General features: G+C 46.7%; 1 protein-coding gene across 5 annotated transcripts in view; it reads left to right on the plus strand.

Annotated features, from left to right (window-relative positions):
• Rdga (retinal degeneration A) overlaps window positions 1-21482 on the plus strand; it is a 72806-nt gene extending 51324 nt beyond the window's left edge. For 3 of the 5 annotated variants that reach the window (XM_076808162.1, XM_076808163.1, XM_076808160.1), the window contains 9 exons: window positions 6646-7295; window positions 8279-8673; window positions 9144-9526; window positions 9798-10110; window positions 10194-10377; window positions 10770-11114; window positions 11276-11548; window positions 11756-11919; window positions 12398-21482. In XM_076808162.1, the coding sequence (XP_076664277.1) occupies window positions 6646-7295; window positions 8279-8673; window positions 9144-9526; window positions 9798-10110; window positions 10194-10377; window positions 10770-11114; window positions 11276-11548; window positions 11756-11919; window positions 12398-12447 (2757 nt within the window). In that variant the 3' untranslated portion in view covers window positions 12448-21482. Of the gene's footprint in view, window positions 1-6645; window positions 7296-8278; window positions 8674-9143; window positions 9527-9797; window positions 10111-10193; window positions 10378-10743; window positions 11115-11275; window positions 11549-11755; window positions 11920-12397 lie in introns of those variants that run through there. The other 2 variants (XM_076808164.1, XM_076808165.1) reach the window with 2 other exon arrangements.
• Window positions 21483-22060: the final 578 nt, after the last annotated feature.

Here is a 22060-nt window from a genome sequence, read left to right on the forward strand (position 1 = left end):
TGAAACTATACCGGTGAAAGTTGTTGCATAACACAATTCAAGATACGAATTAGTGAAACGATGTGGGCTGGTGCACTTTTGACCCAAAGACCGTTTGAATTCGAGCCTCCATAAAATATAATCAACCTGTGGCCGTAATTCCAACCTGGGCACGTGAAAATACGGGTCGATTGTCAGACAATAGAAGAGTCTATGTAGTTTAGAACGCAACGGGTTGGCGCGATGTAAAATTACCTGTGGTCCCTCAAATTTGAGGCTCCATATTTGACATCGTCAAGAAAATTCTATTACCGTCCAATCACAGTAACCCATACTTCGACGTCCGAAATATTGAATAAATCGCCCGAAATAAAGCAAAATGTTCTGGGACTGCAAATTGTGTTACCACAAAAACGAACGACGCGTGGTTAATTCCGTTAGATCACGGCTGTGCAATTAGATTATATTTCCATTAAAAAGATATAGTAAGAAATCTGATGGCGGACCGTAGCGTTGTTAATGAACCAGCGAAAACTTGTCAAGAAGTTTACTCTACATCTCGATGCATCAACGCCATTGCATTACCTCGGCGGTTTCAGACAATTTGCAAACTACCACCCGAGCATAACGTCTAACCGAATTCAGAAATCAATTTATTTTGCAGGAATATGCGCGTGCACTGTAACCCCGCGCAACGTTAGCAATTCGTGGCTTCCCTTGCCTGCCTGAATAATTGATATGGAATTACATTGAACGCACTGCAAGGTAAACTTAAACCAAAGCAAAGCAATTCATTCGTTCCACGCACGGCTTCGATAACACAGATACGCGTTACAAACGGATATAATGTTTCACGAAGTGGCTATAACGTGTTCCTTTTCGTAGAGCTTGGTTTTATACTTCTTCAAACGCCGTCTTAGGTCAGACGATGAATTTTTCATTCTTCAGAGATATTCTCTTCGAAATTGCACAGTCAAAGACGTCAAAGTTACACAGCACAATTGTTCCCACGTATTTCTACATTTTGTGTGTTATTTAGGGGGGAGACCGGGGCAAAGTGAACCTCGGGGTAAAATGAGCTTTCTTAATTTGTTCTTTAACAATAGAATATATTTAGAAATTTTGGTGTCGTAATAAATGTGTGCAATACCACAATGATAATTATGCACATTCAGATATCGAAAAATGGAAATTCATTCAAAAAATTAAAAATGAAGTTTTAGAGACTTCGAATTGGTTTTCTTTTCAATTTAGCTTTTTGGATAAATGAGTCTTAAATGTGGTATTTTAACTCCAAATTTTTTCTGCGTGTTTATAACAAGCTTATAAACATACGTGTATTCGCGTTTGAGAAAACATTAATCCTAACATTATTAATTAATTAATTTTCCACTGAGTACATATTCGGGGTATAGTGACCGGGGTAAACTGAGCTGCAAATGGCTGCTAAGAACCAATGCGCAAGTGATGTGCGTAATATCTTAAGCTGTCAGCTGGCTAGAAAACCACGCGGCGTGGTGGAACAGAAACTAACGTCAACAAAATGAAAAATCTGCCACAGTTTCTGACAACCACGGTGCAAAAAAGCCAGAAGCTGCCGTGCTACACACGTCACTCCAGCGCAAGGGGTTAATATTTACCTATATCCTTAATTAAAGTTCTTATTTTGTTGCACCTCACTTTACCCCAGATAGGAGTACACTTCACCCCATACATGGGGTAAAGTGATACATCTTGCATCATTTCTTTCAAGTTGTTTTTTAATATACTCTAAGTTTATTTTAAGTACTGCTATTCGTTACTTATCAATAGTAATGTTTTAATTATATTATAAATCTATTTCCAAACATTTTTATTGAAAGGGAAAAACTTTACTCGACTTCAAACTTTTTCCGCCCCACTTTGCCCCGGTCTCCCTACATTTCTACGTTTAATTGTCATTCTTATTCTCTCACATCTTAGCCCCCAGAGCAGATGTTAAATGGCAACGCGGAGCTCTCTTGGACACGTGTATTTCTCCGTAAATTACGCAGAAATTCGTTTCGCTCGCGAATCTCCCGCATTTATGAGCAATGCAGAATTAATACTGCCCCGTAATGAATATGCTCGTGTATTCCAACGCGGCTGTTTGTTCACTTTGATGTACATATAAACACGTGTCACTTAATTCAGTTACGAAGCAGAAGGGACCACTACGAGAGGCTCCTGCTCCCGAGTGTACAGAAGTATGCTTCTAGAGCTTACACAAATATTTCTGCAGGAATTTACAGAAATACGTTGCATCAGCTACAATTTATTTCGTAATACAGGGTGTCCCACTAAGGAGTGGACAGCGCGATATCTCTTAAAGTATTGTCGATAAAAATATAAAAAAAATAGGGAATTGCATGGTTCGAGGGGGCCCATTTATTAGCGCGAACGAATTTTGTTTTCGATTATTATTTTAAAAGATACGATGGTCAAGTTCGGTTTTTCAAATGGAACTATTTTTTTTGAAGACCTGAGTTCATAGTGCGTTCCAAGACAAATTCAATAAGCTTTAATGTATACACTTTATTTCCACTGGTTTTTAAGATATTGCGCTTGCAAATTTACTGATTTTCACTGCAAGAAACCCCTCTGGAATGGCAAAAACCGGGGGCGGTCTTACTGGCGCCACGGGTGGCACTGCCTGTTGAAATGGATACTTACCTGCCAAAGGTCTACGCCAGAAATGGCAGGCCTAAAGGCTGGACAATTCTTTTCTTTTGACACAATCTGCTCCCTATGGTTGAAATTTAGTCTAGCAACTTTCACTCCTCCTAATCTAACCAATCCAACTTGCATCCCTCCCAAAAGAACCGGCCATCCGAGCGTAGAAGCAAGTGCGAAATAAAAGTAACGATGCGCTTCTCGATACCGCAGATGTACCTACCTAAGTAGCATTTCTGACGGAAAAGAATTGTCCAGCTTTTGGGCCTGCGAACCCTGTCGTAGACCATTGGCAGGTAGGTATCAGTTTCAACAGGCAATGCCACCCGTAGCGCCAGTAAGACCGACCCCGGTCCTTCCTATTCCAGAGGGTTTTCTTCCAGTGAAAATCAGTAATTTTGCAAGCGCAATATCTTAAAAACCAGTGGAAATAAAGTGTATACATTAAAGCTTATTGAATTTGTCTTGGAACGCACTATCAACTCAGGTCTTCAAAAAAAATAGTTCCATTTGAAAAACCGAACTTGACCATCGTATCTTTTAAAATAATAATCGAAAACAAAATTCGTTCGCGCTAATAAATGGGCCCCCTCGAACCATGCAATTCCCTATTTTTTTTATATTTTTATCGACAATACTTTAAGAGATATCGCGCTGTCCACTCCTTAGTGGGACACCCTGTAGAATAAATTTCAATTCCTCCTACTTCTTAATCGAAACCTTCTCACAGCTGACCCACGTAAAACCTCTATCAACGACCAAAAAACTCTGTCACTCAGAAACAACTGCTACAATGAGTGATGATACGAGTACATTAGCTTACAACAAGACACCCCATACAGCCCTAGGCCCCGTTAAGTCGAGTTCCATGGTTGTCCGTCCGTGGATCGAAGAACGGAGAGGAGGAAAACCATCAAGCAGAAACGTGGGAAGATAGGGTGTCAGGCAGGGGTTACAGTTACGATTTATGGAATTCCCGATGGCCCACGGTTGCACGGTTGGCTTGGAAATGGAATTGGCCCACCCCGCCATTTAACTACAATTTTCGCTGCTCGCGGTGGGGTCGGTGCGGACGGAAGGAGGGGTGGCAATTTTTGTGCACGATAAATAAATCTCGCGGGCCGTCAGTGGCGTGGCAGGGAACTATTTTATGCTCGTCGAGAGGAATCCTAACAGCGTGTACCGTCTAACGAAGATCGATTTCACCGGTGGCCGTGGACTTTGATGAATCGGCAGTCGTTCGTCCGCTGAATTCTCCATTTAAGTTTCCCGCTAATCCCCGCCACCTCCCCGCTCCATCCACCCTCACCCTTTCTCACCTTCCGCGTGGCTTTTTTCAATCGAGGGGGCGGCCACAAAGATCCTCAGACCATCGTCCGCCATTGTTCGAGCCGTGGAATTTTGCTCGCGGACGCGGCTATTAAGATGATCGATCGGCCCCGGCGTAACGTCACGCATTTTCCTCCCTGACGATCAGCAAATTTGCAAAGTAACTCCCCTTTGGATCGGGCGGTCTTGACGCCACGCTAACTTCGAAAGTCTTCCATCGGGGGCAACCGGTTAAAGAGCGGACAGACATCGGGTTGCGATTAAACTGGAAAAGTAGCTCGATTCAGCGCGCTCGCTCCGGGTGCACGCAATTACAACTATTGATTCAGCGATCGACAAGCCGGGAGGGGGTTCGATTGGAATCGTCGTCCCGCGAACCTCCATCGACGATTCGTGCGCTCGAACATGGAAATAGGTTGTTTCGGCGAAATGCGCACCCCTTTAAACGGCTCTCTAATCCTCCGGAACGCGCGGTTCAATCTCATTGGCGTTATTTCTGGAACAAAGGGTTCCCCCTTTTCGTTGTGCCTCCTTCCGCGGGTCGAGCAGCGAATCTGCCACTAAAATTAGCCGAAAGGTGTCTGTGGCAATATACGTACGTAGTACTTCGATCAAGATGCGCCTGTTCCGCGGGAAAAAGTTGCAGCGACAGTAGATACGATGGACAATCGAGATCTCGCTCGTGTGTGCATCCCTCCTTCCCACTTTCCTCAGCTAATTCCTGACGAATCGTTTGCTGCGGCGACTGTCCCGCCACGTTTCAGGTGACTCGTGTAGGGCAATATAAACCGCGCCAGTGATATCGAAAGGGGAAGCGCTTTCTTTGAGAGGAACAGGAACGACGGAGGGAAGAGGTTCGACGAAGGTCCTGTCGACCAGCCTTGACCCTCTAGACGCGACCCTCGCTCGCTCCATCTCTCTACTCGACCGCGTTTCTCACTGAAATCGTCACTGTATTAGAGCTCGCCCTCTTATTGCATCCGTCGCTGCGGGGAATAGTTTGTTTAACCACGCCGGCCGTTTATCGCTTTGATCGTTGCACAGACAATGGAAGCCGGTGAAGCTTTTAAATCGCTTGAAACCACCCGAAAGGCTTGTTGCGCGGTCTGTCCGTGCATCGGCAATTTTGAGGATTCGTTAGAACCCAATAGTATCTCTGTGTGTTTTGCTTTTGTAACTCCCCTCTGCACTGGGCCCGGAAATACGGACGTTCCCGTTCCGTGTAAAACAAAGCGGCTGGCTTTTTGCAGCGAACTTACACCGGTGTGTGACAGAAGTTAATCGATCGCGCGTGCAAACAAGGTTCAATTTCGAAAACTGGCATGATACTGGGAATCGCGATTCCAGCGGAAGCTTGAATCAGTTTTTTTAGAAGCAGTTTTTTTTTTGTTTTGGTTTCAGTGGAATAATCGAGTTGCACTCGCGATGTGAGAGAGAGAGAGAGAGAGCCCCGGGATGTCGTATTCAAAAACGACGAAATACCCTTGCTGTCCTAACGTGATAACATTTATCGATTATAAAATTAGAGTGGCGAACGATGTTTCAGTGTCCCTTTGAGCACGACCCAACGAGTTCGCGCAGACTGCGGTTCTTTTCGGGGCAACCACTTTAGTTAAAAGGATCCATAATGTTTTTAAACACCTCCGAGGTATTCCTGAAAAAGTCAGTTGCATGGAAATCCAATTATTATTACCTCTTCATCGCACTCACATTGTGCAGGTACGTAGCTGCGAAGAGTAGGTATAATCCCCATAAAAAAAAACTTTTTAAAAAAAGTACAAAATTTACGCCAAGTACATGAAATCAAATAAATCCTAAAAGAATAGAAGATAATAATAATTAGAATATAAAAAAAAGGATGTGAAATGAAAATGAGCTACAAGTGCATAAAGGTGCTTTCCAACTGCGCTTAAGATGACACAACTACGTATACACAGCTAAAATGCTGTGTTCATACATTCTGTTCACACAGCTGTATACGTATTATGTTGACGAAAAAATTTCTTGGAGGAGACGAAGAAAAATCTTAAAATTTCCGACTGATCCATGAGACGATATTATGATATCTCTGTTACGCGCGGACCGATTTTATTGAAATTGGTCTTATTCGAAAGCTTATATGCGGTTTACATGAGAAAAATGCCTTTAAATTTAGGAAATATTGCAGGCGTGATGAGATATTAATGAAATAAGTTTCAGGTTAGGTTGGAATAGCCCGGCGACGAGTAAATGATAGCGGTAGCGACAGTCGACATATACAGGGTTTCTTTTCTGTACTTTCTTTCCTGTACTTGGCCGCGAGACGCTGCCGCGTCTCTAGATCTGATCGTAAAGGTAGAAAGGAAAGGGAGAGAAACGGAAGCTCTTAATAATGCAAAAAGTGAGGAGGCTCAGCTTTGATGGCTGTTCTTAAGCCCGACTTGGGTTAGGTCTAAGTTAAGTAGAATCGTATTACCTAAATAGAAGCAGCGTATTCGTCCCACGGTTCCCACGAGCGTCGTCCAAAATTCTATCACGTATTCCGTGCGCAATCTGCAACGGCCCTGAAATCTATCCAGCCGAGGGTAGGGTTTTCCTGAATTTCATCCGCGGCGTATACAGCCGCTCCGTCCACTTCATTAACGAGAGACCGATACGCTGTTGCAGAAACATGGAGCCAGGATGAAATGCGCGGCCTGCCGCGTGGTCGCCCACGAGGCGTGCGCGGTCAGTCTGAATTTCGCGTGTAAATCGAGCTTCCGCGACGTGGGCGTCCGGCAGTACCGCGAGCAGACGAACACCCACCATCACTGGGTCCACCGCCGCTCGCAGAAGGGGAAGTGCGCGAATTGCGGGAAGTCATTTCAATCGAAGCTGAGCTTCACCTCGAAGGAGATCGTCGCGGTATGCTGCAGCTGGTGCAAGGCCGCTTACCACAACAAGGAGGCGTGCTTCAGCGTGCAGAAGATAGGGGAGAACTGCGAGCTGGGGGCCCACGCGTCCATCATCGTGCCGCCATCGTGGATCGTGAAGCTTCCGAGGAAGGGCAGCTTCAAGAGCAGCCTGAGGAAATCGCCGCGCAAGAAGAAGTCCGGCGAGAGCAGGAAGAAGTCGAAGGACAAGGAGAAGGAGCAGGACAAGGACCAGGGGAAGCTGTGGGTGGTGAAGCCGATACCCACCCCGTCCGTGAAGCCGGTGCTGGTATTCATCAACCCGAAGTCGGGCGGCAATCAGGGCGCCAAGCTGCTGCAGAAATTCCAGTGGCTGCTGAATCCGAGGCAGGTGTTCGATCTGACACAGGGTGGACCTAAAATGGGGTGAGTTTGCCGATCGTGTATCCGTATTCTGGCTTCTTCTATTCCCGCCGCGACTACCGTGTGGCGCGGCATTAGAGCGCCGACACTTTTAAATTTAGCCCTGTGGTGGCGGGGCTCGGTAAAGAATTGGGTTAATTGAATGGAAATTGAGTTGAAAATGAATTGGCCGAATGGATTAGGCGAGCCCCAGGGGCCGCGGAGATTGGAAAATATGATAAATGAACAAGAGGTTTAATTAAAGTTCCACGGGGCCGGGCCGGTAGCCAGCAAGTGAACTGAATGAAGGTGAGCAGTTGTCGCTACGGCATTATCGAAAACTTTCTCGGCAACTTCCTCTGGTAAGCTGACAATGAGGCATTTCGCTCGGTCGCATTCATGGCAGCGTAAACAAGGGTCCACGAATATTATCCTGCCCGGGCGGAGATACTAATAAAACTTCCTTCAAACTGACAATAAATTGCCCGCCACTTTTACAACGAAACATTGCACCGCTTGCCGTTCATCAAAATTGTTCGCGAACTTCTTAATAACAGAACTGGCGCGAGGCTATCCAAAGTAAAAATAGGAAATTGATCATTTTCAATTGGTCCTAACACTCTTGAGAGTAAAACCGAATTTCCTCATTTAACGGTCGATCTTTTCTGCTGGTGAGCTCCCAGGAGCATATCTGTAAAGTGGACTGCCCTTGAGGCTTCCTATCTTCGTCGAGACTTCGTCATATACCTATAAACTTAACGAAACAGTCTGTATAGAACAAAGGGCGAATAGAAGTCTATTCTTAGAATGCATGGTATCTTCGTTACAGCGATCCCTTTGATTCGCTCATTACTTGGACTTTGGAGAATCGGGGATCATCTATTTGAAAGTTTAAAGAACAGAATCCTCTTATTCTATCCGCGAAAGCCCGGCATTCCTTGAATTAGTAACAGAAATCATTCTTGTCGGCATTAACAACGGCGCAAAACAGGAATTCCTACTTTTAGGCTGGAATTGTTCAAGACAGTTCCTAATCTCCGAGTCCTCGCGTGCGGCGGCGACGGTACCGTCGGTTGGGTGCTGTCGATCCTAGATCAGATCGGTGCGTCGTCGCCGCCAGCGGTCGGGGTGCTTCCCCTTGGCACGGGGAACGATCTGGCAAGGGCGTTGGGCTGGGGCGGCGGTTACACGGACGAGCCGATCGGGAAGATCTTGATGAACATCGGGGAGAGCGAGACTACGCTGCTGGACAGGTGGCAGCTGATCGTTGAAAGGAACCCGGACGCTCAGGGCGACGACGACAACGGCAAGGGGAAAGAGAATCTGCCGCTGAACGTCGTTAATAATTACTTCTCTCTTGGCGTGGATGCACATATCGCTCTTGAATTTCACGAGGCACGAGGTTAGTGTCGGCCCCAAACGTCCCCATTCTAAAGTCCCTCAATGGCCCGTGTGGCGTGCAACAGCACGCTTCAATTTATCGGAAGCAATTAATCGGCGCTGGCGCTGAAAGAGCAATTGATAGCGCTCAAGTGTGGGAGAAATATACGAGGGGCTTTAACGCTGGGGACACAAACTTAACTGGCTGATAGAAGTCGGGGCGAGAAATGGTAAAACTCTATGCATTGGTACAGTAATTGAGGGGCCAGAAATTAATCTTTTTTTTTTAAAAAAACTCAGGGTGTTTATGATTACTCCCGCCTGTCCATATGGAGAAACAATGCATACACTTACGAATGAAACTTGTTGTCAGTTCCGTTACCCAGTTAAGCTTGTAGCTACAGTTCAAAGACGCTTTGTATGAATGAAATCCCCTCCCTGCGCGTAAGAGGAAGAGGACCGATCCGATTCGATTCTCGCGTTCGATTGCAGAGGCACATCCGGAGAGGTTCAATTCGCGATTGCGAAACAAGATGTTTTACGGCCAGATGGGGGGCAAGGATCTCGTGCGGCGGAAATGGAAGGACCTCTCGGAGTTCGTGACGCTGGACTGCGACGGCCAGGACATGACGCCGAAATTGAAAGAGCACCGTGTCCACGCTATAGTTTTCCTCAACATCGCCTCGTACGGCGGTGGGACTCATCCTTGGGGCGCCGCGAGCGGGACCAAGGAGCCATCTACGGAAGACGGGCTGATCGAGGTCGTTGGCTTGACCACCTATCAGCTTCCACTCCTTCAAGCTGGCGGGCATGGTACCTGCATAGCTCAGTGCAGCGCGGCTAAGCTGGTTACCACGAAGACTATTCCGATGCAGGTTAATAATTCCTTTCGCCTTTAAAACGTACTAGTGGAGGCTGGTGGTAAAAGAAAAGAAATAGAGGAAAGTAGATGTGATTTTTCATCGTTTTAATCGTCCAGTGGTCGCACGGGTGACAGTAGTCGTCCGTTATATTCTCTGTGATTAATGGACCTTCGGCCGCAAGAACGTACCAAGTATGAGGACGATGTCGTTCGCGAAAGTAATCGTTCAATGAAACATCAGGCGACCATTGTCGGGTTAAGACAGATTACAATGTTCGTTTCAGGTGGACGGAGAAGCCTGTCGACTGTTGCCATCCATCATAGACATGAAGCTGTTGAATAAGGCGACGATGCTGGCGAAACGGAGAAACGCGAGCAAACCGCCCCAGGACGTGAAGCTGGATAGATTAAAGTTGCCAGTGATGAAGATAAAGATGTCGGACTACGAGAGGTACCATCACGACAAGGACATGCTGACGAAGTCGGCTGTCCCGTGGATAGAGGAGCCGCTGGATCTAGACGCCACCACGGATCTAGAATCCTTGAGGCAGATCCTGGCGAAAGATCATAACATGGACACTTGTTGCTTCATCGACTGTGAGTGTTGGCCCGCGTTGGCCTACGGAACGGCTGATTGCGATTAAAATTCTATCGCGTTACCATCGGCGCTCTCGTTTCAGCGTGTACTGCCGAGCGATTCTTCAGGATCGATCGTGCCCAAGAACATCTGCATTACGTCACCGATGTCGCCGTCGACGTGGTGTACGTCCTCGAGGAGAGTGCTACCAATCAATCATCGGACGAACCTGGGGCAATGAAGGTTTCAGCGAGCCAGGAGCCCGTCACTGCTCAGCCATCGCCAAGGTAGCTTTATTACGCACGTCACGCCTGGCGAATTTCATTCTTCATTAACTAACACGTAGCTTCATTGTGATTGTATGGACCCCTGTGAGTTGTGCGATCCTTTCTAATACTGTAAACACGCGTACCGTGTTCGTCTTATAGTATTATTATATTATTCTTGTCTGTTGGTATTGATTCGACGTGAGTTAGGCGCCGTGGCTACTTGTCTTCTGCTTGTACGTACACGACTAACCGTATCTGCGACTAATGACAAATACGTCCACCATGTAATAATAATGATACCTTACTCCAGCGCTCTCTCTCCCTACTTCACACATTCGTCTGTGTGTCCATGATAATGTAATGGTAATGGAATCGTATCATTAGATTAATAGAAAGAACGTGTAATATAGCGAAGAACGACCAAAGACAAACGCAGCCATGACACAAGAGCAGCCTAACGACGAGCCGGAGGCGCAACCGTCTCCGGTGCCGGGGGCTCCAAGGGACGAAGAGGCGCCTAGCAGAACGGCCGAGACCAAGCGGCAGCCCGAGCCTCTGGCCATCAGCAGATCTCAGGGATCGATGAGCAAAACTACTTCCCACAGCGAGACGAAGAATGCGAGGAACGGGGAAAGAATATCGACTAACGAGGACAGAGTATCCGGGGGCTCTATAAAGCAAAGCAGCCCCTCGAAACCCATCTCTGCGACGGTTGTTGGACAGTCGCAATATCAGCCACCACTCACCTTCATTAGGTGAGGCTCTACTTTATTCTTATTCTTCCACAGAATTTCAGGAATACCTTTATACGAGTCGCATTGTATTCGTAGTAACTGATACATTTTTCTGATCGAGAGCTGCTTTGAGATTTGAAAGTGGAGCATGTAAAGTAGAGAGCGAAAACTGATATTTATAGTCCGCGGGATAGGCTCTTTGGCCTGAGCTCGGAGGTCCACGCATTTAGCACCGGATTACTCGAGAGAACCAGCGACGGTATCCTGAGGGCGGCGAAAATAGGCGATCACCAGGCGTTGAAGGATCTCCACGTGAAAGGATATTCCCTTTTGTCGATCGACGCCACTGGACAAACTGCTCTTCACCTGGCCTCGAGGCACGGTCACAAGGATATTGTCAGATATCTCATTGCTTGCGCGCCATCGAGTATCCTCAACATGGTTGACAACGACAAGTAAGTTTCTATCAGCTAAAACGCCCCGGGTATTCAGCTTGATGTTTCATCGGTTCGAAATGGCGCGAATCCAGAAGCTTCTCCCCCTCTGCATTTTTAAAGCCACGTTTATAACACGGCGTCACGTCGGTCAAAGGACAGCCTATTCTTGGCCATGTAAATGGGAACCAAATAAAAAGGTGCCTCTCTTTTTTTTTGTAATTACAGAGGTCAGACCGCTTTGCACAAAGCGGCTCAATATAAGCGTCGTTCCATTTGCTGCATGCTGGTAGCAGGCGGTGCTACTTTAACCGTCAAGGATCGACACGGCAACACGCCCCGTGATCTTGCACTGCAAGCGGAGGACCGTGACCTCGCAGCATATTTATACAGTAAGTGTTTTGGACTATTTTCCTGAACAAACGTTACTCAGCCAGGGAAGAAACTACTCCGCTAAGCTGAACAAATAGAACCGCGCAAATGAAGTCTGAGAACATACAGGTAGAGGCGCAGTATGTACATGCATACAGCAGCTTAAATAACTTTCATATCCCGCAGCATCCTTCTTTTTCATTCTACTTCTAATACTGGAATCTACAAAGTCTCTCGCAGTTCTTTAAGCAGTAATCAGTTCCCTTGTTACGAGAAAAAAGCTGCGGTACATTTTGAAATATATTAATTCCCGTTGAGTCGCCCTGATTCATTCTATCTTGATGTTAAAGTACAAAAGAACACGGACACGGCAAAGGGCACGGTATTTGACTATTTCGTTGACCGTCGTGTCAAGCAAGATCCCCTTAAGTTAACGTCCCTTTCACTATTGTTCGTCGCTCGGCAGATCGTTAAAATCGACGCTATTCGGTGATATAGGTCAAGAGCAGTTCCAGCTGGCAACGGAAGAAATGGAGAACGCCCTTTGACCTCCGGTCGTAATTGGCAGGGCCTGAGCGAACCCTAGCTGATCCTGCCTTCGATCGAGTCAGGACGGGTCCAGTTCAACCATCGGCGATCGTCGTCGGCGACGCGACGCGCTCATGTTTCGGCCGATCCTAGCGTAAACCGTACTCGTGATTAAATCGATATTCTTCTCCGGCGATTAGGTAAGGCGGTAATTTATTCAAGTGCTCTAAAAGAATTTCTCGTCGAACGCTCGAGATCACTTTCTATGATCGTATACCTATATGAATGATACGCGTCACTGTAGGTCATTAGCTGATTACACGTGCCGCGCACGGTATAGCGATTTCTCGATCGACTACGAGTCTATACAGGCGTGCGCACGTACACGTATATTTTTAAATCATGCCTCATACATCCACACGGGGGACTAACATCTTACACGTCGATGAATTACACACCGGCCTCCTCTGGAGCTTCGTCCTCCCGCCGGGGACGTAACAGTTACGCGCGTCTCGCTCGTGGAAGGAGAAAATCGAAGCAAGGGAAAGGCAAAAGGGGAGAAAAGAAAGATATCGGTAAGAGATTTTTGCTCATTCGCGGTCTTGCTCGTGCTTTGTTGCGCCGTGAGTTTCAACAGGATTGGCATTCGCGGTAAGCGATCCTAACCGAATTAGTGAGAAATTAGGATTAGATGGCAAAAGGTTCGATCGGATTAAATCGCAAAGACTAATGTCCGTGGTATTCGTTTGTATGATTTTTATTTTATATTTTTCTACGTTCCAGTTCTAGGTGTCTGTGTATTGGCAGCGAGTGGTCTCGTCGATTATCCTTAGTAGCGATTTTTACATTTTACCTTGGCGATCGTCTAGCGATAGGGACTCTCCTCGCGCGGGGCAACGCGAACTTAGCGGTGCGTTCAGAGTTGGACGGAACTCTAGCTTTCGTTCCAATGATTATTTTCTATTTCGACAATTGTTAAGGATTATATTGTTCGACCATAGTTTCGTTCGCTGCGAGTTGCATCGTACGGAGGATATTATTCTATTATCGATGACGAACTCCAAAGTGCAAACGGCTCCGAGAGCTGCTCGTCGTGAAAATTCTATTCCTGATCGATACTTCGCAAAGAAAAGGGGGGGAAAAAACGACGAAATGGAGGGAAGAAGTTCTATCCGACTCTGCTCGTATCCAAGTATTTCTATTCTCCCGTTGAATTTTTCTCCGCTTGTTCTAGGATATCTGGTTGCATCGGATACATATCTTTTTCTATAAGTGTCCCGTTAATATATACATATATATATACATTATACATACATATATATATATATACATATATTTTCTACGTTCGTTAATACTGATATATATTTATTATCCGTAAGACGCAGAAGTTTCTTCGCGATACTGTTTTTCTTGTCCGTGAACGTTCGTCGAACTTCTTCACATTGCTTGGACACACACAGAGACACGTGCATACACACAGAGGGCACACAAAGGGGGTGCAAAGATGACAAATTAGTGAACCAAGGCGACACACACACAAAGTAACAAGTCTTCGGCAGGACACTGCATATTCATTGGACATTCAGCCGGAAGATCCACGGGATCAGCGCGAAGCATTCCGGGCTCGTTTTTAAATTTAATCCACGCGTTTCCTAATGGCACTCCCTTGCGAGGCGCGCGCGGGTGACTTTGAACCTCCTCTTTACCCACGTGGGAGCGTGCATTTGAATCGCCGAAACGAGATTATACCTACGCTTCGCTCTGATCGACGCCTGTGGCGAATATGCCATTCAGTGGACGCCGTATTTCGATGTACCATGCAGCCATGCTCATCTCGTAGGTACGTTAACTCATTAGGCGTTAATTAACTGAGCTCGACGGGGACGACAACGAGAGCGGGGCGTGGAATGAAAGTGTGGGAGAGAGACTGTAGAAGAGCGTGAGAGATACAGGGAGAGAAACGTGATAAAAGAGAAAGAGAGAATTATCTTACTCGGTACCAAAATGAAAAAGGGGATCAACGTACGAACACCAATTAGTTCTTAATACGACGGTCTATCGTCACTATTATTATAATACTGTTAATAGACTACTCTAATTTTACTGTCGGATTACATCGTGTATCTGTACGCGCGTGGGCATCCTTTACGAACGATCGTTCGACTGGCACCGTGAATTATTCTGATAAGAGCGGGGGCCGCGACCGGCGTTATCCTGCGGACGCCTGGCGAGGTAAGTTATATTCCTTATCGGGGACGCGCGAGCGGGTCCACAGAACTGCTCCACCTGTGGTGCTCGATTCGATTTTTAACCATGTAAATACATGCCTGGCTAACAAGCCCCGGTACGTGGTTAGGGTATAACGATAACGAGTTTCTTGTTTTCAAGCATAACTTCGTGTCCTCTTTTCTGTGATCGTTAGAGACTGTCCTATTCTCAACTTTGTGATCGTCGCGCGCGCGAGCGCCAGTGTGTGTATGTATTTTTATTATTACGACCACTTCCGCAAGTTCTACAAGTAATCCCTTCAAGGCCCTCGACCGACGATGATCGCCTGCTTGTACAGTCCTCGTGGCAAAAATGGACTTTTCGATCTCCATGGTGAATGGAGGTATTATCGGAGCATCGTCTACGAAGAACCAGCCCCGTATTCTCGGGGACGAATTTATTAAGAGGTATTAAAGGAAGAAGATCGAGTCGAGTACAACGAAGAGGCTCCGCGTACTCGCGCGCGTGCCTCTTCCTCGTGTCTCTCTCTTCATCCTGTGTAATTATCGATACTTTTAAGGATCGTTAGGTCGATAGAGGAAATTTTAGGTGCGAGCTACCTGTACGTATACATATAAATAGATATATCCGTAGAGTACCTACAGGTAACCAATAACGATGGCGGAAACGGTCTAGAAATGCCTTCGTGTGTAAGATACGTTGTTCTTGATTATTTTTTATATGTAGAGTATAATCGTAATGCCTTTGTAATGTCCCCGAGGGCGCGGCGTCGATCGCGCGAACGACCACCCCGCCGTTGTATTTAATGTCCTCTATTTAATTAACGAATAGCTGTCGCTGGACAGGCGTCGTTCGCGCGACGAACGCCGCGGCGATCTAGAAACAAGAAAGGAACACGGAGCATTAAAGACTTGAACCATTAGTTGGACATTCTGTTTGATTTTGAAAGCGATCATTTGCTTGCCGTTTCTTTCGTTCACCTCGATTCGCCACGCCGAATGTCTCGTTGTCAGCTAATTGTAAGTCGGAACAAGATCAATTGGCCACTTAACACCACTTACCTCGCCTCCTTTTACTTCCTCGTCACCATTCGTCTTTCACACGTGCAGGCACTATTTAGCTGTGTCTGGAAGAAGGAGACGTGAAATAAATCGCAGTTGGTTCAACAGACAATCAATAAAAACGAGGGCGCTAGACGTTCCATAATTTTTCGAAACTGGGAACTGCAGTGCCGTGGGGATTCCTATTCGTCAACAGCCACTTGATTATGTTCCGACTCCTCGTGTTTCCTGCAAGTTAAAGTATCCCAGGTAGTTCTCGATTACGTACCAAGTTCGGTGGTTTGCCGATTTTTATAATCGCCCACCGTGATTGCAGCCACCTGTGCAGGGTTCGATCCAGAGGCCAAACGATTCTTTTACGAATTTAGGACCCTTCTACAAGTCCCCTTTCAAGCAGATCCTTGGTTAACAGGTAGAAAGGGGTTGATTACAATCGTTTCGATCGTTGCATCCTTCGCGAGAACTCGTGGCGTTTAGACAGACATTGAAATGTCCTGGTTACTCGGGTTATTCGGAGATTACCGCGCGCCATTCAATTTCCATGCTGGACAAGTTAGGCGTCAATTGTTACAGCCTTTACAACTTTTCAAGACGACATTTATAAATCGTTGGATAGATCGCGAGGGGATCTACGAATGTCGTACCTCGAGGAAGAGGCTTTTCGGTGACAAGCTTCTTCGGTTACAGCATTTGAGTACTCGATGATGGTGAGTCTTGGAGCGTGCTGTGATCGATCAATTGGCGAGGGAATGGCAAATTAAGGAAACCGAGTAGTTAAGAATTCTAGTAATTGACAATTGAAGTAAAAGTATTAAATTCTTGTTAAGCCTGAGGATATCTTTATGTTCTTATTATTTCGTGGGAAGCCCATGCTCGGGAAAATTGAAATATCCAAAGTATAAAGAAAATTCTTCTTACCAATTGATCATCATTTTCAATCTCGATAGAAATCGTCACATAAACGTGTATGGTATCAAAATTACACAATTTATTGGAATGTTCTCGTCGCGATACGATAATACCTACAATTTTACAAATTAATCAGCATTTTCTGTGAGTGGTGTGTATTTTGAAAAACCTCCCGTACCTGTATTCGAATTATAGATAATTATATATTCCCATTAATGGTAACTCTAACGCAAGATTCCTATCGGTTAACTCTGGAAACGTTGGAATTCCTTGAAAATTTCCGTGGCATTTATCTTGATGACGTATATGATATATATATACGTATATAAGTGTATTTTTACTAAAGTTACATTTATCGATCGTCGTAAATGGCTTGAAACGTAGTCCGTCACGAATTCGAATGTCCTCGTCTTCTGCAAATATCATCGTACACTTTCCTAATTCTTCCACTTCTTGGACGACTCGTTTTCGAAAGGATCAGGACGCGACCAACGCGATATTCCCTTCGAACTTTCTAGAGTTAATCTTAGCTCTTAACCTTCGTGGAGATTCAATAATGAACGCGACCCCTGCTCTTCGTTTTCTTCTTTTCCGTTTTAGGCGGGTCGACCGGTAAGCGACCGTTCTATCGTGTCGCAATGTTGTTACAGTGTTCCTTAGAGGCTTGAATATCGGAAGGGATTGTTCGCTTCAAGCTCCACGAGTTCAATGGAGAAATTCTCGGCAGCTAGCGAGGACTTTAAATATTTCTTGTATAATAACCAGGCTTATCAAGCATTTTGTATTTCCTCTTCATAATCTAGCTATGGAAGATGATCCAGTCGTCGGGCATAACGAATCACTGTCGACATTCTTTGAATAGGTAGTTCAATCGAACAAATCAGTTAACTAAGGGATCATGTAATGACCAAGAAGAATATTAAGGAACACTGTAATCGTGACGGTGAACCGTCAGTGTCATCGAGTACAGCGCGAAGCCACTTTCGTCCTACACTTGCACAGTGTAACGTACGAACACTAATCTGTACATACCTAATAGCTAGATACGTACGTTAATATATTTATCGAATTTTTCGAGTACTTAATAATGAAGAAAACCAATGCCTTCTGTGGTTCACAACTGCGTATCGAATTAAGGGGTAGAACGAACGAAGGTGTTCCCAAGAATTCGAAAAAGTTTCCTTCGGGCCAGGTCGACTACAGGACACAAACACACACACACACACACACACTCCTTTCCGTTTTCTTTGAAGAATCTCTTATTCGTGGTCGATTAGGTATCGTGTGTCTATCACTCGGTTTCGTATTAAATCGTTAGAGGGGTAACGAATTAGGAGTCGAATCTAGGGGTCGTCTCGAGTCGCGAGTAACTCGCGAGTCAAGCTTCTAACGATCAGTCGCTCGAATCGTTGCCATCGGCTGAGCTCCAGTTTGAACGATAACAGTGCATCATGCGCAAGGTAGGGAGAGCCATAAGTTCGCGTGACGCGATTCGAGAGCTCGTGTGATCTGAAATTAACGTTTAATCCGCGAGATCGATCTTCTGGGCGGGCTGCGAGGAGCACTCCTTTGAAAGTTAATTTGCTTGTTTCGAAGTATGTTGAACCCCGGTTGTCCCGTGTGCGCCGTAAAATTCTACCACGATTCGGCAGTAGATCGTGCGATGTTAGGCCTCGAGTTGCTTACTATGGCTGCGTGTCGTAGGCGATCTTTACAAAGTGCTTCACAAATAACTGATACCCTAACGGGGCGTAAAGGTGCTGCGCTATTTTCCAAGGGAAATGCTATGAAATTTTCACGAGGATCGCGGGAAAGGTGGCCCTGGGAAATGGCACCCCATTGCCTGAGAAAGGCCAACGCGTTAAAAGGCGCGACGAGCACTTCGCCGTGGAAAGGCTGATCTTGCGAGTTAAATTTTAACGAATCTGCTGCTTAATCTCGCGGAAGCTTTGCCCTGCCTCGACTTTAGAAGCGTGCGGGCGCTATTATCCTCTACTAAGTATATCGAAGAATACACCGTGACCAAAGCACGGTCGCTGCATTATTTAAAGTTCGTCTTTATCATGGCTTCGGTAGCTGCCAAGTGGCAACAAAGGATTACAGCGTGACTGTGCGATCAAGTTATAGTTCACTATCGATCACTGTCAACTTAAATGAACAGCGGGTCAAAGGTTCACGCGATCGAGCACCGTGGGCGACTCGGGGCAAGGGCGACGCTGGTTCTAGTTGATAAGTCTGGTTCTAGTTGAATGAGAATAAGGTGGCGTGAAGTAAGAGTGTGCGAGAGAGAGAGAGAGAGAGAGAGAGAGAGAGAGAGAGAGAGAGAGATACAGTAGAGATATAGTAGAGAGTGTAAAAATTTGCTCGGAATCCCCCGAAGGGAGCAAAAGAAACACAGTATTGCCTTTCTGAGGGACGCGGCCTCGGACCGTGAGTTTCATCTTAAGTTCTAGAGCAATAAATCGGCGACAATCACGGCGTTTCGGGCCGAGATCGCGTCACCCACTTTCTCCTCTGTCCGCGCGTTCATTTATTTCCTCTCTGCTTTGGCCGTCGACGACAAGAAGAACCACCCCCGCGACTGGCCCACTACGCGCGCTCCCCATTGTTACGGTCTATCGTTCGCGACGCGTCGTCGACGTCACGGTGGCCCTCGCCTCCTGGAATCTCACGGAGTCTCGTTGGAATTTCGCGGAATCTTCTGGAATTTCATAACACGCGGAGGCCAGCGCCCGCGTAATCCGTTGGCGCTCGTGCCGCCAAGCTGGCCAGAGTCCTGCGAGCGTTTTTCGCTTCTCACCGCGATACCGCGCGGCCAGACATACAGCGGGGGAGTTGGGCGTTGCCTTGTTCCAGTGGCGGAGCAAAATTTTCGTACACCATCCCGCGGCTCCCTCGATACTCTTCACAGGGAACTGATCTACAGTTCCTTTGTCGGAAGCTGATCGTCCTCGTTGTGTACCCGACAATAGACTCGCTGTGGACGCAGTTGCACGCTCCGCGAGGAATCGATAAAATACTAGAGTTACTTTGCGTGGTCGTCGATGCGTTAAGGGTTGCGAGGGTGGGGATCTGGGTTACAGAGCGGCGACTGGCTCGGCTGGCGAGAACTGTGTCAGGTGAACGAATTGTTTAATTGATTCGTCGAGGGATTTCAGCCGGTCGGGTAAACTGCGCTAATTTAAACTGCAGACTCTGTTTTGACTGCAGCAGAGCGCGAGACAATGGGGCCACTGTTCTGTTCGGCCGCGTATCGCGAACGGGCGACCCAAATACCTGGATTTTCCCGTCGGCATCGAGCCGAACCTGTTCCGTTCGCGTTTTGTTGCCACGGCAGTTGGGTCCGTTCTATTCTATCATTGCCAAATACAGGCACTTGGCGGAGAGCAGCGGAGAGGCGCGGGGTTGTTTGGCGCAGAACGGCCAGGCGAGATCGATTTCGCCGATCGCGCGATGGTCGCTCCTATTTCCTTTCAACAACGTACACGGTGTACATCTCCCCGGCTTCAGAATCTCTTCACAGACTACTCGTTTACTCTAATCGAGCCACTGGGAACCGTTCACTTTATCGTTCGTTTCCCAAGTGCGACGCTTCGAGATCCCTTTGAGTCCGTAAACAGACGAGTGCCTCGACGCTTGGATCGGCTCGTTCTGCCCGTTTCGCGTGAGCCACGACTTTGCCAGATGCGAGTATTTGGTAACGGATAGGTGTCTCGAGCCGACGTTGTTACAGGAACGATCCTGCGTACGCTATCGTAGAGACACATTGAAGTCGTGAGAACAACCGAGTGCTTCGAACTAAATCCATCTCCAGCTGTTGCGCGACACTTGTAGCCCAATTCTATTATCAAATCGAGGCAGCGAGGCTCATCGATGGAGCCATTCGGGGCGCCGCGGCGTAGGCAACCGTGCGTACTTCGATGCAACGGATGAGCGGCGAGTAAAGGTCTGCGCACACATATCCGTTCCGTGTCAGTTCCGTATCCGTCGTTCCAGTGGTAAGAAGAAGAGACCCTCTACGCCCCTCTTCTTCTTACCACTGTCACGACGGATATGAAACTGACACGGAACGGATCTGTTTGCGCAGACCTTAAGGGGCGCCAGGAATGAGACGGACGCTCTTAGCAGTCCCAACCGTGGCCACGTGTTTATGTTTCCACGTTTTTCCCGCAAGGACGTTGCCCCGGCGTTCGGAACCTGTTTACTTTAACGCGCAAATGGGCTGACCCAGTTCCTCGCATTTCGCTAACCACGCGCACATAGTGCGTGTGGAACAAATTTAGGGAAGTGGGTCAGCCCTGTAGGCGCGAAGGCAAACTGGCTGCGAATCCTCGCTAGCAAGGACGTTCAGGACACAAACTCGGGGAAATGAGAAGCCTGGAGTAAAGTTGTACAGAGCTCGCCTCTCATTCGGTTTCCGCTAACCCATTGAAGAGCGCGCGTCACCCAGGATAACACCGTAGAAATTTATCTGACTCCGCCTCGATTTAATGCCCGCGCGCACATATCTGCTCCGTGACGGTTCGGTACTGTCAGCGTGAATGGTCTTTTTGTTTCACAAAGTAACTGATTCAGAGAACTGCTCCATCCCGAAACAGGGGAACGATATTTTTTACCACTTATACTCGTGGCACTGAACCTTCGCGGAGTTGATTGCGTGGGTGCACTTTCAAGCTGCCGTTTGGTTACTGAATTCACGAGTTCATTGGGTCTCTACTTCCAGGTACAAGTTCAACGACTTCTCCAGTTACTTCTCGCTATTTTCGGAGTCTATGTAACTTCTACGAGTAACTTCTGATTAGAAGGATGTATCATGCGATTACTTTATAAGTAATAAAAAGATTTCTGATTCTCGATGTCTGGGCTTTTTGTGCATGCGAATCCTGCGTCGGTTAGCGATTGTATTGTGTTCAGTTCGTGGTCGGTTATTGAGAGTTGGGGATGACTTTATGGTCACTGTGAATTCTACTTTGTCATTTTCAGATGCGTGTGGAATGCAGCGTGGTAGGTCCTCCGCTCGGCAGCGGGAGATTTTTCATCGAACAGCAGTTTCACGTGTTTTCAAACATCATTTTTGTGATACCTTCAGAAAATCCTTCCTCCTACAATGAATCCCTCGGTATCTATGATAAACAGTTGTGACAAGATAGGTTTATTAAATAGTTATTATACTCACAAGAGGAGAACACCATGTGGTAGACACCGATTTTGATGAGCCTTGGCACGATGGATCTATGTCGAAAATAAGTGAATGGGTGTCCGAGCGTTTCTGCCAATGGGCCTTAATAATAGAGATATTTACATGGAAATTATTAAAAATTTCATAGTGGCCGTGGGGTTTTAATGGGTAGAAATCTCATACTATCCTGGCGTCCCCGGGGATTCCCCTCTAAAGGAACCGGGGTGCCTTTTGAAAATTTCCCGAAGTTAAAAA

The sequence above is a fragment of the Andrena cerasifolii genome, chromosome 3, assembly GCF_050908995.1.
Source record: "Andrena cerasifolii isolate SP2316 chromosome 3, iyAndCera1_principal, whole genome shotgun sequence".
Taxonomy (NCBI): Eukaryota; Metazoa; Arthropoda; class Insecta; order Hymenoptera; family Andrenidae; genus Andrena; species Andrena cerasifolii.